Source organism: Sceloporus occidentalis, unplaced genomic scaffold (genome assembly GCF_023333645.1).
Source record: "Sceloporus occidentalis isolate IW3139 unplaced genomic scaffold, rSceOcc1.0.p SCAF_1, whole genome shotgun sequence".
NCBI classification, from domain to species: Eukaryota; Metazoa; Chordata; class Lepidosauria; order Squamata; family Phrynosomatidae; genus Sceloporus; species Sceloporus occidentalis.
In genome coordinates this window covers 314,180,104-314,193,152 of record NW_028316981.1, presented here as the reverse complement: position 1 = coordinate 314,193,152, position 13,049 = coordinate 314,180,104, and the positions used below count along the sequence as shown (strand labels likewise).

Here is a 13,049-nt window from a genome sequence, read left to right as displayed (position 1 = left end):
ACCCCATAACTGTTTTCTGCTTTGTACGGATTGCAGAGGAGAGTTGTTGCAATGGGTTTAAGGGGGGGAAGGACCTCAACACTCCCATGCCACCCCCAAATTTCTCATGTGTATGTGCTCTCTTTCTGCCCCCTACCCCCCTTTGACCCCGACTCTTCCCCTTTAAAATAAATAAATAAATGAACTTTCTATTTGCATCTCCATCCCCAAGTGGATTTAGGGGGTTTGGGTCAGATCCCAAAGGTTGCCATTAACTTTTTGAAGGTGTATTGTTGGAGGGGAAGGCTGCAGAAAAGGACTAGAGGAACCCTCCCATCATTGGTATTGCTGTTTGGGATTCCAGCTTGGAAAGCAAATCTGCTGGATGGTTTCCCTTCCTGCTAGGTAAACACACACACACACTCATTATTATTATTTTTTTGGTCTTCCTTATCGAAGTCCCAGATAACAGGCTATCTTAACAGCATCCTGATAGCAGGCTCTTGTCTAGATCCAGGCTGTCTCCTCTCTTGAGCGATTGGGGCAGAGAAAGGGAGACAAAGCAGCCCCAGGAAGAGGAGCCAGAGCGCAGCCAGGAGAGCGAAGTGGAGTTCTCCAGGGCCAGGCTGGCTCTGGTTGCCTATTGCCCAGCCCCTGGGCACCTCCATCGCCTCCCAACTCACTGACTTGGCTCCCACTTCCATGCCAAAAACACCCAGACACCCTTTGCTTGCCTTGCCTTCCTACACACTTCTTTCCCTCCTCTTCCCTCTCAGGCATTGCAGAGATGGATGGTGTGTGTGTGTGGGGGGGGGGGGAAGCAGGGATGAAAGCAATATAAATCCCCCTCCACCAACCCAATCTCAACACCCCCTAAATTCAAGTGAGAATATATCCCCCTTCCACCAACCTCAATCTCAACACCCCCTAAATTCAAGTGAGAATAAATTCCCTTACACTAACCTCAACCTGAACACACACACCCCCCAAATTCAAATGAGGATAGATCCTTCTCCACCAACCCCAGTCTCAACACACACACATCCCCCAAATTCAAGTGAACCAGGAAAGAAAGAAAGAAAAGACTGGTCCCAGAGCAAAGCCACCAATCCTCTTTTAAAAAAGGAGAAAGTTCCTTTTAGTTCCCTTCTCTTGCTTTGGACCAAACCCTTTCCTTTCTCTTCTCTCTCCCAAAGTGGGGGGCTTGTAACACCCACATACTTCACTCTGGAGGCTTCTGCTAAAATCCCCCTTCCTTCCTTCCTTCCTTCCTTCCTTCCTTCCTTCCCATATGAAATCCCCTCTTTCTTTCTTTCTTTCTTTCTTTCTTTCTTTCTTTCTTTCTTTCTTTCTCATTGTTGCTTGCTTGACTTGAGGCTTCTCTATCCGGCAGTGGCTTCTTTGCAAAGGCGCAAAAGAGGAGGGAATAGTAACCCTAATTCTTCTTCCCCCCATCCCTTCCAACACACACACACACACACACACACACACACACACACACACACACACAGAGGCATATAGTAAATTGAGATGGTAAGGGCTCCTTCCTTGCCTAGCCCAACCAAACGGCTCCAAAGCGCCCGCAGCGCCTTTTCAGCACCATCCTCCGCTGGACAGCTCCTGCTCCATGCAACCCTATGGCTCCCGCGCGGTCCTGGGCATTTCAGTTGCCGGAGAAAGGGAGCACCAATGGGTTTTTGTTTTGTATTTTGTTGAATGGCCAGCACATCTACCCTGGCATGCTCCCTTCCCCTGTTGGACTTTGCCGAGCTCCATCCTTCCTTTTTCTTCTCCTTCTTTAAAGACACCCCCTACCCACTCACCCAGCCACCCCAACAGCTGGAGCTCAGTCCCAGTCCAGAAGAGATCCAGGCAAGCCAGCCCGAGGAAGGCTCTCCCAGCTGGTAGGATGTAAGCCCATCATCCCCACCACCTCCTTCCAAGACTAGCTTCACCCTCTTCATCTTCCTCCAAAGAGAGGAGAAGGAGGGGAAAAGAAAGAGGGGAGAAAGAAGGGAAAAGAAAGAGAGGAGAAAGAGAGGAAGAAAGAGAGAAGGAAGAAAAAAGAAAAGAAAAGGGGGGAAAGAAAGAGGGGAGAAGAAGGGGAGAAGAAAGAGGGGAGAAGAAGGGGGAAAGAAAGAACAGAGAAGGAGGAGAAGAAAGAGAGAAAGGAAAGAAAGAGGAGAAGAAAGAGAGGAGGGAAAGAAAGAGAGGAGAAGGAGGGAAAGAAAGAGAGGGAAGCAAAGGGGAAGAAACAGGAGCTCCTGTGGGGGGGGCATAGTTTCGGGGCGTGCGTCCGGGACTGACCTTTGTGCATGCCGGTGAACCTGTCCTTGAGGACGGTCAGCTCGTAGATCTTGCCGAACTCTTCGAAGAGGGGCTTGAGGTCCTTCTCGTCCAGGTTGCGCGGGATCTGCCCGATGAAGAGCTTGATGGCATCGTGGTCCTTCATGGGGATGGTGGCGGCGCTGGCGTTGGCGGAGACGCTGCTGCTGGCGCTGCTGCTGGCGCTGGCGTTGCTGTTCCCTGGGCTGTGGCTTAATCCGTTCATGTGCCCGCTGGGGCCGGGGCCGGCGTGGGGGTGGTGGTGGTGGTGGTGGCTGGGGCTGTCTGCGGGGCCGTTGGCTAACGTGGCCATCTTTATATAGACATAGAGGAAGAATCTTCGGCTTCCTCCGCGGATGCCCGCCCGCCCGCCCCCCGTCCTCCTCCTCCTCCTCCTCCTCCTCCTCTTCCTCTTCCTCCTCCTCCTCTTCCTCCTCCTCCTCCTCCTGGGGCTGCTGTCTCGGCGCCGGCAGGCTCCCTCGGGCGCGCGCACACATGCACTGTCCCCCCTCCCAGCCCAGACCAGTCCACGCCTCTCTCTCTCTCCCTCTCTCTCTCCCTCTCTCTCTCTCTCTCTCCCTCTCTCTTTCTCTCTCTCTACATTGAAGAGCCAGGATCCCTGGCCGCCCCGTTTAAACAGCCTGGGCTGGCTCAAGATGCCAACAAGGCTGGGGGGGAGGGGAGGATAAAAAAGGAGGGAGGGAGGGAGGGGAGGGCACACAGGGAATGGGAGATTCAGAATAAAAGAGGTAAGAGAGTGGGGGGCAAGGCTTCAGTGGGGGGACCCACTCCTGGCATCCAGACCCAGCCACCCACCCACCCCCCAGTCTGCCTCCCCAGTGGTACAGTCCAAGCCCTGCCTTCCCCCCTATAAAGACAGCCAGGCGCATGGTTCTTTCAGAGAGAGAGAGAGAGAGGGATGGATGGATGGAGAGATAGGCAGACATTGCATGCCTTAGTGGGGCAGACCAGACCAAGGGGGAGCGCTTGCCTTTTTTTTCAGAGGCCCAGCGGTTCTTCTTCCCTATTATTTATTTACTCATTCATTCATTCCAACCCCTCGTCTCCTTTTCTTCTTTCCTAGCTTGCATGCTTCCTTCCTTTCTCTCTCTCTCTCTCTCTCTCTCTCTCTCTCTCTTTCTCTCCTTCTTTTTCACTTTGATTCCCCCACCCTCCCAAGGGCGGCTCCCTCCCTTTTCCCTCGCTTCTTTTTTTTCTTTTTCATTTTTGTAGTTCACATCTTCATCCCGCCTCTTGCATGCTTTCCCTCGCTTTTTTGTCTGTTTTGCAACCCCTATCCTCATTCTGCTTCTACTTGCTGTTTTTCATTTTCCAGTTCTTATCTTCATCCCTGCTTCTTGCATGCTTTCCCTTGCTTTTTCATTTTGCAGTTCATGTTTTCATCCTGCTGCTTCTACGCTTTCCCTTGCTTTTTCTTTCCCTTTTTCTTTTTTTGCACTTCATGTTTCCATTCTGCTACTTGCATGCTTTCAAGTCATTTCCGACTTAGGATGCTAGATCTGTCTCTGGATCTATCTCTCTGTCTATCTCCCTGTCTATCTCTCTATCTCTCTCTTTTAATCCCCCTCCTCCTTGCTTTTGCAAGCCCCAACCATCTCCACTTTTGCCTTCCAGGCATGGCTAGGAAGAGCAAGCCTTTTGTCTGCGAGGAAAGGCAGAAAGAAAGACAGACAGACAGACAGACAGAAAGAGAAAGAGGGCAGAGAGAGAGAGAGAGAGAGAGAGATGGACACCCTCCTCCCTCCAAAATATCAAAGTCAACCAGCCTTCTCCCCCTTCCTCTCCCCTCCCCCCTTAAAAAAGAAGAGGAGTGCATTTTTAATGATAAATAATGATAAAAAGTCCTCTCTCTCTCTCTCTTCATCCTTCCCCTTCTTTCTATCCCTCTCTCCCTCCCCCCCTAAAAAACACATTGCTAAATAAAAGAACTACAGATACGGAGCCAACCTGGAGATCAGAGGTCTTTTTCTTGTTGTGGTGGTGCCTATGACAGTGACAGTTGTGGTGGTGGTTGTCTGTTAACTGGTGTCTGCACTTTCTTGATATGTGTCTGTGTGTTTCTTTGCCATGCTGCTCGGAATGTTGACCACAGGGTTTTTAATATATATCTATATATTTAAAAGAGAGGTTTGGGGGGAGAGAAAGCCTCTTGCTTCCTTCCCCTGTCCCTCCTTTCTGCCTTCCGTCTATATGACATTTATTCTGGGAGGGAAAAGGGGGGAGATATTGTATTAAACCTTTGTGGAGGTGGGGAGGAAAGAATAAGAGGGATGGAGGGCAGGGAGACAATAGCAAGCACCAAAAATGTCTTTCTTTCAGCCTTTCTGGAAGAATTCTCTTTCTTTTGCTTCCAATGGTCCTTGGTAGCAACCCCCCCCCCCCCCTTCTATATACCAGCTCTAAGAGAGTTTGGGGAAAATATTTGGGGTGCATTGTGGTTTTTTTGGGGGGTGTGTGTATGTAATATCTGGATAAGGCATTTTATTTTATTTTATTTTCTCTTGCCTACTGGTCTCTGAGGGAGTTTCTCGCTTTGCTCAGGGACAGACTGGTCAGCATTGCCGCCCCACTTTCTCAATCGGCAGCTGGTTTCTTAGTTGCTTGTAGGAACAATGCATTATAGTTAATTAAGTTGCACTGTAATAAAAGAAGTAGGATTTCTCCTCAACTCTCCCCTCCATCCCTGCACCCTGGTGGTGCCTGCTTTCCACACTGTTGTTTGAAAAGAGAGAGAGGGGGAAAAAGATTGGGGGTGGTGGAATAAGAAGCAAGCGATGGATTAAAAAAAATACAACATGTAGCTCAAAGCAATTTTTCTTAGCTTTAAATGAAATCTCACAGAAACATCTGGTGGCATAAGCTTCTACTACAGGCAGGGAAAATACTAGTCTAGGGAAGGGAGAGCCAACTCTGGGAAGAAAGAGGCATCTCTGCTGGGTAGATGTGGATTGGTTATTCTAGTTGTTTTAAAATTTTCTTTACACACACACACACACACCTCCATATTAGTAGCTTTGCTATTTGCGGCTTTGATTATTTATGGATTTGATTAATATGTTCTCTCTAGGAATCTCTAGGTCCTCCAGTGCAACTCTATGGTCAACTTTAACTAAATTTTGCACCGAAACACCTAGAGAGAATACTGCACTAAGCATTTGTAGGTCCTCCAGCGCAGTCCTATGGTCAGTGTCTGTCGGACATTGACCACAAAGTTGCCCCGGAGGACCTAGAGATTCCTAGAGAGGTGTCCTCTCAGGTAAAAACATGGTGTTTTTTGTTATTTGCGTTTTTTCCATATTCACGGGGGTCTTGTGCCCCTAACCCTAGTGAATATGGAGGGACAAGTGTACACACACACACACACACACATATTCAAGTATATTTTTAAGTAGATTGCAATCTAGCCAAGCCAACATCTACCTTCCCATGTGAGTTCATGGATCTGTGTGTGGATATATGTTTGGAAAAAAGATGGGGTGAGAGGTTTTTGGATTCATTATATGTAACAGATAGATAAATTGATTGATTTAAGGTGTCTGTCTGTAGCCTTAAAGGTATGGGAGGATTGTTGTTTTATGGGGAGGGGGAAGTAAACAATTGAAGGGGAGAGGTTAGGTTTAAATCTTGTGGAAATCAACCTCTTATCTCCCTCCCTTGCAATATTTCATATGAAAAGAAGCACAGCTCTTTGTACACTAGCTCTGTGAAAAGGAGGGGGAGTCGGTGGAGGGGTTTAGGAGTGTGTTACATGTATTATTTTAAACAGAAGGGGCAGTGTTGGGGAAGGCAGGGGATTGAGGCTGCGGTCTTATGCATATTTACTTGGAGGGAAGTCCGATTTAAACACAATGGCTTTTGCAAGTGAACTTGCTTGAGGGCTGGCAAGACACTGAAATGTTGATATATATATATATATATATATATATATATATATATATATATATATATATATATGTCCCATGCCTATTCCTCCAAGTATGTATGTGTATATCTTAGGGGAAAAAAGAAAAGCAGAAGGCAGGACAGGGGGGGGGGGTGTCTTTTTAGATCTATCATGCATACAATTAGCTGAGACTATAAATCTCTGGACAAGCGCAGAGTTGCATACATTGCTCAGTTCTGGAGCTGTAAGCCACGAATGACGGTGTGCTTTGGGGGAGTTTCATGACTGCCACTTCTTTAATAACACAAAGATACCATTTGTACAATCATCTGAGCCTCCATGGTGGAACATAGGTGTGGTGCTTAGAATAGTTTTACTTGAGAATGGTTGGCATCTCACCTTTCCCTGCACCATATGAAAAGTAGGCAGTTCTTCTTTGGATGGAGGTTACCTGATGTACCTCTAGTGAATTCTAGAGTTTTTTTCAAGGTGGGCTTGGAAGTGAGAAACAGGTACAGATCGATTGGCTATCCCTTGGCAAAAAAGCCAAGTCTACATTAAAAGTTTTGTTTTGTTTTGTTCATCATATATAAGAATGAGTTTAAAGGAGAGACAGGAATAAAGAATCCCTTTTAGTGTGTGTGTGTGTGTGTGTGTATGAATCTTCTTGCACAGGTGGCTTGTGGATCTTAAGTGTTTTTGTGTAGTGCAAGAAAGGAATGAGAGAAAGAGACAGAATGTGTGTGTGTATGCATACTCACACACATAGTATTTCGGTTTATAAAATATAATATGGCAGTCAACTTTTGTAGCTGCTTTGAAGTAACACAAGGCTGTGGCATGAAGGACATTATTTCTTGAAGTTGAAGAAAATGAAGAAGATTGTAATTTTGGAAGTGTTCATAGATACGATTATGCTACTAGAGTAAGGTTTTCACCCTTGAGTACTTTGGTCATTTATTGTATTATACCAAACTGAAATACGGTTTGTTATTAGATGTCAGGTGTAGAAGTGTGGCGAAATGTTTAATATCCATCCCCACTAGTTCTATCTAGCCTGGGTTTCGTCACATTCTCTATTTCCCTATATTGTGTTGCTGGAATTAAGTTTGCATTTGACACCAGGCACTTAGTGGTTTGAACAGAAATGGGGTGGATTCCTTTTGCTGAAAAAAATTGTGGGGGAAATATTTTGGGTTTTCTTTTCTTTTCTTTTTCATGTTGCAAAGATATTATGTGCTAGAGAGGACTTTGCAATAAATGCTGTCCAGCTCAGTTAGAAGAGCAAACATCTGGTGAAAATCGGCGTCAAACTGAAAGCCAATATTGTCCAGCAAAATGAATGGATGTTAACACATTTATATGACCATCCAGCATGTGTCCTCACAGCCTCTACTCCTCTTGCTTAAACATCAGATGAAAAAGAGCAGGCCAGTAAAAACAGGCATTCACTTGTGGAATAAGCTTTTAATTATTTCCTGTGCATGTCCTAATAGTTTTTAACCTGATAGGAACTGTCTAAAGAAAGAAATGGACACCAGTAATTATGGATGTTCACTAAAACACAACGCAACTAACATAGGAAGGAGCAGTTGGAACTTGGCTTAAATAACACTGCTTTCCAAGATAACCAGCATGCCCAGTTGTGTTTAGATCCCATCTAGAATAAGCACAACACAATGTGAGTTTAACACTACCCAGAACCATACATCAGTTTTTCTTCTCTCACCCCCTTCCTATCCAGAAAAATAGAGTTGTATATATATGAGGTGAGCCTCCTTTTTTTTGTCTTTGTATTATTCATTGTGTGTAAAGAACAGGTGGTCTTGGGTTTTGCATTCATAAGCCCAAATCAAATTCTCCAGACAGGGCAAATTATCAAAATGCGCCTGCAATTTCTTAATGTCTGCTGATGTTATTTTAGTTGGGGAAAAATGCATTTCAGTGGATTTGTCTTGGCTTGCAGAATGTATGTTTCCCCTTCCCGCTAGAATGAATGAGAAGTTTAAAGGCTGCTCTCTCTCTCTCTCTCTCTCTCTCTCTCTCTCTCTCTCTCTCTCTCTGGTGTTTGCTCTGTGAGAGACAGAGAAAGAAAGAGAGGCATCCTTGCAGTTCCTGTGGTCTGTTAAATATGTTCATTGCCTATATACTTGGATATCTTATTCCTTAGGACAGAAATCTTGAGGGGAGGAAAACCCTGTCTCTTGCCCTATTTCTGATGCCAGAAAAGTTACAGAGAAAATCTCTCATGCAGTGCCTGCTTAACCACAGGCCTGTGGAGCTGGGCTGGAACATTGTGGGAAGGATGGAGGGAGAAAATATCATGAGATTTATTTAAGGGGGAAGTATCAGGGTTGTATAGCTATTGAGAAAAGAAAAGGAAGGTGTTTGGGGTATTATTTTGCAAGATCCTGCATTAGTTACTCTCTGCTTTTGGCATTCTGTGCAAGGTGCATTCTGTACATGAGGGGAGGTGATGGTACACATGGACAGAGGGCTAATCCTCCATTTGGACAAGGGTTTCAGCTACATATATTTGGCTACCACCCAGTTCATTCATGCTCCAGAGTAACTGGTCCAAATTCCCCAACCTACCACCTATATTGACTGTAGAGGCCAGTCATTGTGTTTCTCTCATGAGGACTGGGATCATGCTTTTACAAGAATTGTGAGGTCCAGCTAGGATGCTTCTCTCTCTAGTTCTATGTGATGAAGGTGAAGCATATTGGTTTGGTCTTTGGCTAAGAACAAGAAAGTCAGTATACCTCTGAGATGAGCTAGCATTTCTAGCATAAGATTTTATGGACTGTAGTTCACTTCACCAGAGGCTTACTGAGTTCATAATAGCTTATGCTAGAAATATAATTTTCCCAGATAGTCTGAAAAAGTGCTACTGGATACTTTTGTCTTTTTATGCTAAAACAGACTAACATAGCTACTATGAAAAGTAATGTCAATTTAGGACTCTGACATATAACTCCCCCCCCCCCCCACATGCTCTAACTCTCTTTCTTGACTCCCCACCACCAATACTGTGAAATTCTCTCCCCTGCCTGCTCAAAACTGCCTTTCATGTCTCTCACCAAATTTATTTGCAAAATGAAAAATGTAGGAGTCACCTAACAGGTCCGTGGTGGCCTTACCTAACCTCAACCCCAATGGCAAATGTCTTCTTCCCAGAGTTATAGACCATCCCATGTTGTTTTGTCACATATAGCAAATGAACCTCTTTCTCTAGAGTCTTCTATTGTCTGGCTGTTGAAGATGAACAAATGTTTGCTTGTTGGCCATTCATTGGTCTTTCAGGCTATTTTCACCCTTGGACCCATTTTAGGAGGTTAGTTGAAACTGTAGGGCAGTTGGGTTGTGGAAAGTAAGCTTTCTTCAGTTTGAATTTTTGGCCAGCTTTGGGTTTGGGACTCAGAAGGGGTGCTAAAGTAATTCAGATGGCTTTTAATATTTGTTTTTAAAGGTTCTGGAGAGAAGGTTCTGTCTTGAAACTAGCATTGTCTCTCGTTCTCCATTTTCCTCTATACCTTCTCAGCCTCTATACAATATACAAATAGATATTGAAGGAATATTATGGGCCTTCAGTAATCTCTCTTCTTCACAAGAAAACTGACTTCATAATGTTGATCTGTAATGTTGTACTGCTCAGGAAGATGAAGAACCTGTAATGACCCATCCAGGTCAATTCCTATGGCAAATATCAAATATTCCATCTGCATATGTGGCAAGATAAGCATACTTCTATGTAATAACCAAGGAATTATGGAGATAAGAGCATGGAAGCAGGAGGGGGGGGAGAGATCTCATTTTCATTTTGTTGCATTTCTCTGACTTTTACCTGCATTTTCTTCTCATTCTTGTTTCATATCTGGTTGCAAGATTTGATGGATGGCTGGGGGCATGTGCATGTATATGTGCATTTTCCCAATGTGTGCAGATATGTGTGCATTTTAGCAAAGGTACACATCCCTCCCCAATTGCTGTGTGTGTGTTTTAACTGTGTGCGTTTTCAGCCTTTGGCAGGATATAAAGCATACCTTCTTCTGTGTCTGCTTCATTTCTCCGAAATGCACCGTAAGCTTCTCAAAGGTGTGAATTCTTGAGGCAAAGAGCATTCCGTCTCACAAGGAGTCACGGAAGGTGCAGAAAGTCTACATTTGTCAGGACTGTCAAATCCAATGAAATTCTTTCTTCATCTGAGAAAACGAAAGAGGGAAAGAGAGAGAATATTGACCTGGAATAAGGTAGCATCCAAAATTTAAAAAAGATCTGTACAGCTGCAACCTGTTTCCTGATTAGTGCACCGAGCAAGGATTTTCTTTGATGATGCTCTACTCTTGGGGCAAAGATCAATATGTATTTGGGATTGTTTCTTTCCTTTGAGGCTGGATTGTGGACTATCCTTCCCACAGAGGCATCTGGATAGTTGCAGTGTGGAAATGGCAGGATTCGCCATACTCCAGAAATACTCTTATAACTAGTTCCACTTTCAGTGGATTCTGAAAGCAATGGTGGCCAGCGATGTGTTACTTTGGGGATGAAGAATTCACTCCTAAATTCTACAGGAACTCCGTTGTGGAGCTATCCAGGGTGCTGAACACTGTCCCCGATCTTTTCTATTTGCTCCTTACTCTAAGTCAATTCCTCACTACTGTCTCCACAGCCCATCCAACTCTGCTTTCCTTTTGATCCTAATAAATAACTCTGAGAAGAAGGAGGGAGAAAGCCCAACCAAGATTGTTGCTCTTTCTTGCTGATTGGCTCAGAGCAGAAAGGGGGAACAGGTCAGCTAAACAATCTGGAAAAGGATTAGGCAATTCAAGAGTCTGGCAGTTGACTCTCTACTAGGATGCTAAACTTGAAAAGCCCCTGTGATGTTGGGCCCTGACCCTTTCCATAGCCAATGAAGTGGCTAAATTTTTCTCAGTCCAACCATAGAATCATAAGAGTTGCAAGAGACCACAAAGGTCATCCAGTCCAACCCTTGCCCAAATCACTTCCAACAGTGGGCTATCCGGCCTCCATTTATAAACCTCCAAAGAAGGATACTCCATCACCATTTCTAGGCATGCTAGAAGAGAGCATTCTTGGTTGCTGCTCCCACATTGTAGAACTGCCTCCCATGGAAGGTTCAATTGGCCCCCTTTTTGCTGTTTTCCTAACAACAGGCAAATACCTTTCTATTTAAAGTGGATTTGGTTTTTGTTTTGTTTTTTGCGGTAGTCAGAGCTTTTAATAGAGTGTGCTGGGTCTGCGTTTTGTTATGTTTAAAACATGGTTCATCATTCTTAACTTCTTTTTTTAAAAAAAAATCAGAATTGTGATTTAATTTTATTTTTAAAAAAACTTTTGTATTCATGTATATATTTTTTGTTTGTTTAAATGTAGTACTTTGTTTTAAGTGATTATGGACCACCTTGAATCCTTTTTGTAGACAAAGATGGGGGTATAAATTAAACAAATAATCAAAAATCATAATTGGCCTCAGGAAGAGAAGTTTCATCATCCATTTAGGCTATGTGCTTATCAATAGGCTAACTTTTTGTTGCATCTCTAGGCCCAAGTACTAGACTCAACTAGGGTAGGCCCAATGAATCAGTAAAACTTTATGGTTGTCTAGATGGGCTGCTCCTGGAGCAAGGTCCGAGGATCCTGTTGGTATCCAGGTTTTTTATCGAATTGTCATATTTATTTATTTTTGTTTTCCCATATGAAAAACTGTGTGGAAAGAGAGAGAGAGAAAGAGAGAGAGAGATTTTTTACTTGTGTAGATATACTTCTACATATTTATACTAGCTTGTGTGCTTGTGTGCATTTTTAAAATATGCACATTTGATGTTGTACACAACATTCAGTGGGATGCATGCTCTTGTGCACATTTTGCTAAAATGCAGAAAAAAACTTGGAAATCTCCAGATTTCTGAGGCAAGATGCACTGTGCTCCATTGCCAGTCACCATTCAAAATAGATATTTCTTTTGAAATACAAATTCAACAAACTCCATATCCTTATTTTCTATCTTTGAAGTATATTATCATTTTATTATGTTCTTTTTTTAAAATGATCATTTATTTTAGGAGTAAGACACTGATGTCTGTGAGCACTTCTAACAATACAAATGTTTTCTCCATACTTTAATAAGAATTGGCACTATTTGTTATGGCCCCCAATTGCTGTAGATATTCCTGCCGGTAAAATAGCATGTAACGGTCAGCTGAAGCTCAGCATGTTTACTCCTATGTAGTTCCATATTTGCAAGAGAAATCTTTATTGGAACCAGAGCTGCAGAGACAGTTTCCTGCAATTCTTTCCCTTCTTTGTGAAGGTTCAGAGGGGGAAATGTTTGCATAGGAATCCTTTATGACTATACCCCCAGTGCTTGGATGTCCAATATGATTCCTGCATCTCCAGTAGAAGAAAACTCTGTTTATCAAAGTTTTTTTCTAATTATTTTTCATACCAAAGCTTATATATGGAATTCAGAAGTAAATTTGAGAGCTTTCATGTTTTCCAAAGAATTTCAATTGCTTCCAAGGAAAGCCGTGCAGCAGAGGGGCAGTGTGTTCAACGGCTAACAACAGTATTACTGAAAAGCCAAGATTGTCTGCCTAGCCATGCTGTTTTGTGTGCCATGTTCAGACAATGAGGGAGTCTTTCTCAGCCAAGGGCATGCTGAGCAGATGTTCTCAGTGGCTACTCTCTCCTGCCCAGAACTTGCTTTCTTTGGAGGGCTGCCAAACCCTCACCTCTTTCAGAAACACCATAAAACAATTATATTTCGGCTGCCTTTTGAAAAACTCGGGATAAGCTCCTTGGGATGATGGTATCCTGA

General features: G+C 43.9%; 1 protein-coding gene across 10 annotated transcripts in view; it reads right to left on the bottom strand.

Moving 5' to 3' along the window:
* The window catches only part of LOC149324235 (CUGBP Elav-like family member 4), a 942,387-nt gene extending 939,726 nt beyond the window's left edge, over nt 1-2,661 (bottom strand). For all 10 annotated transcript variants that reach the window (XR_016277944.1, XM_089497934.1, XM_089497979.1 and 7 more), the window contains exon 1: nt 2,287-2,661. Coding sequence is in view for 9 of the 10 variants with exons in the window: in XM_089497934.1 (XP_089354060.1) it covers nt 2,287-2,617 (331 nt within the window). In the remaining variant the exon portion in view is untranslated. The remainder of the gene's footprint in view (nt 1-2,286) is intronic.
* Between the last annotated feature and the right edge of the window lie 10,388 nt (nt 2,662-13,049).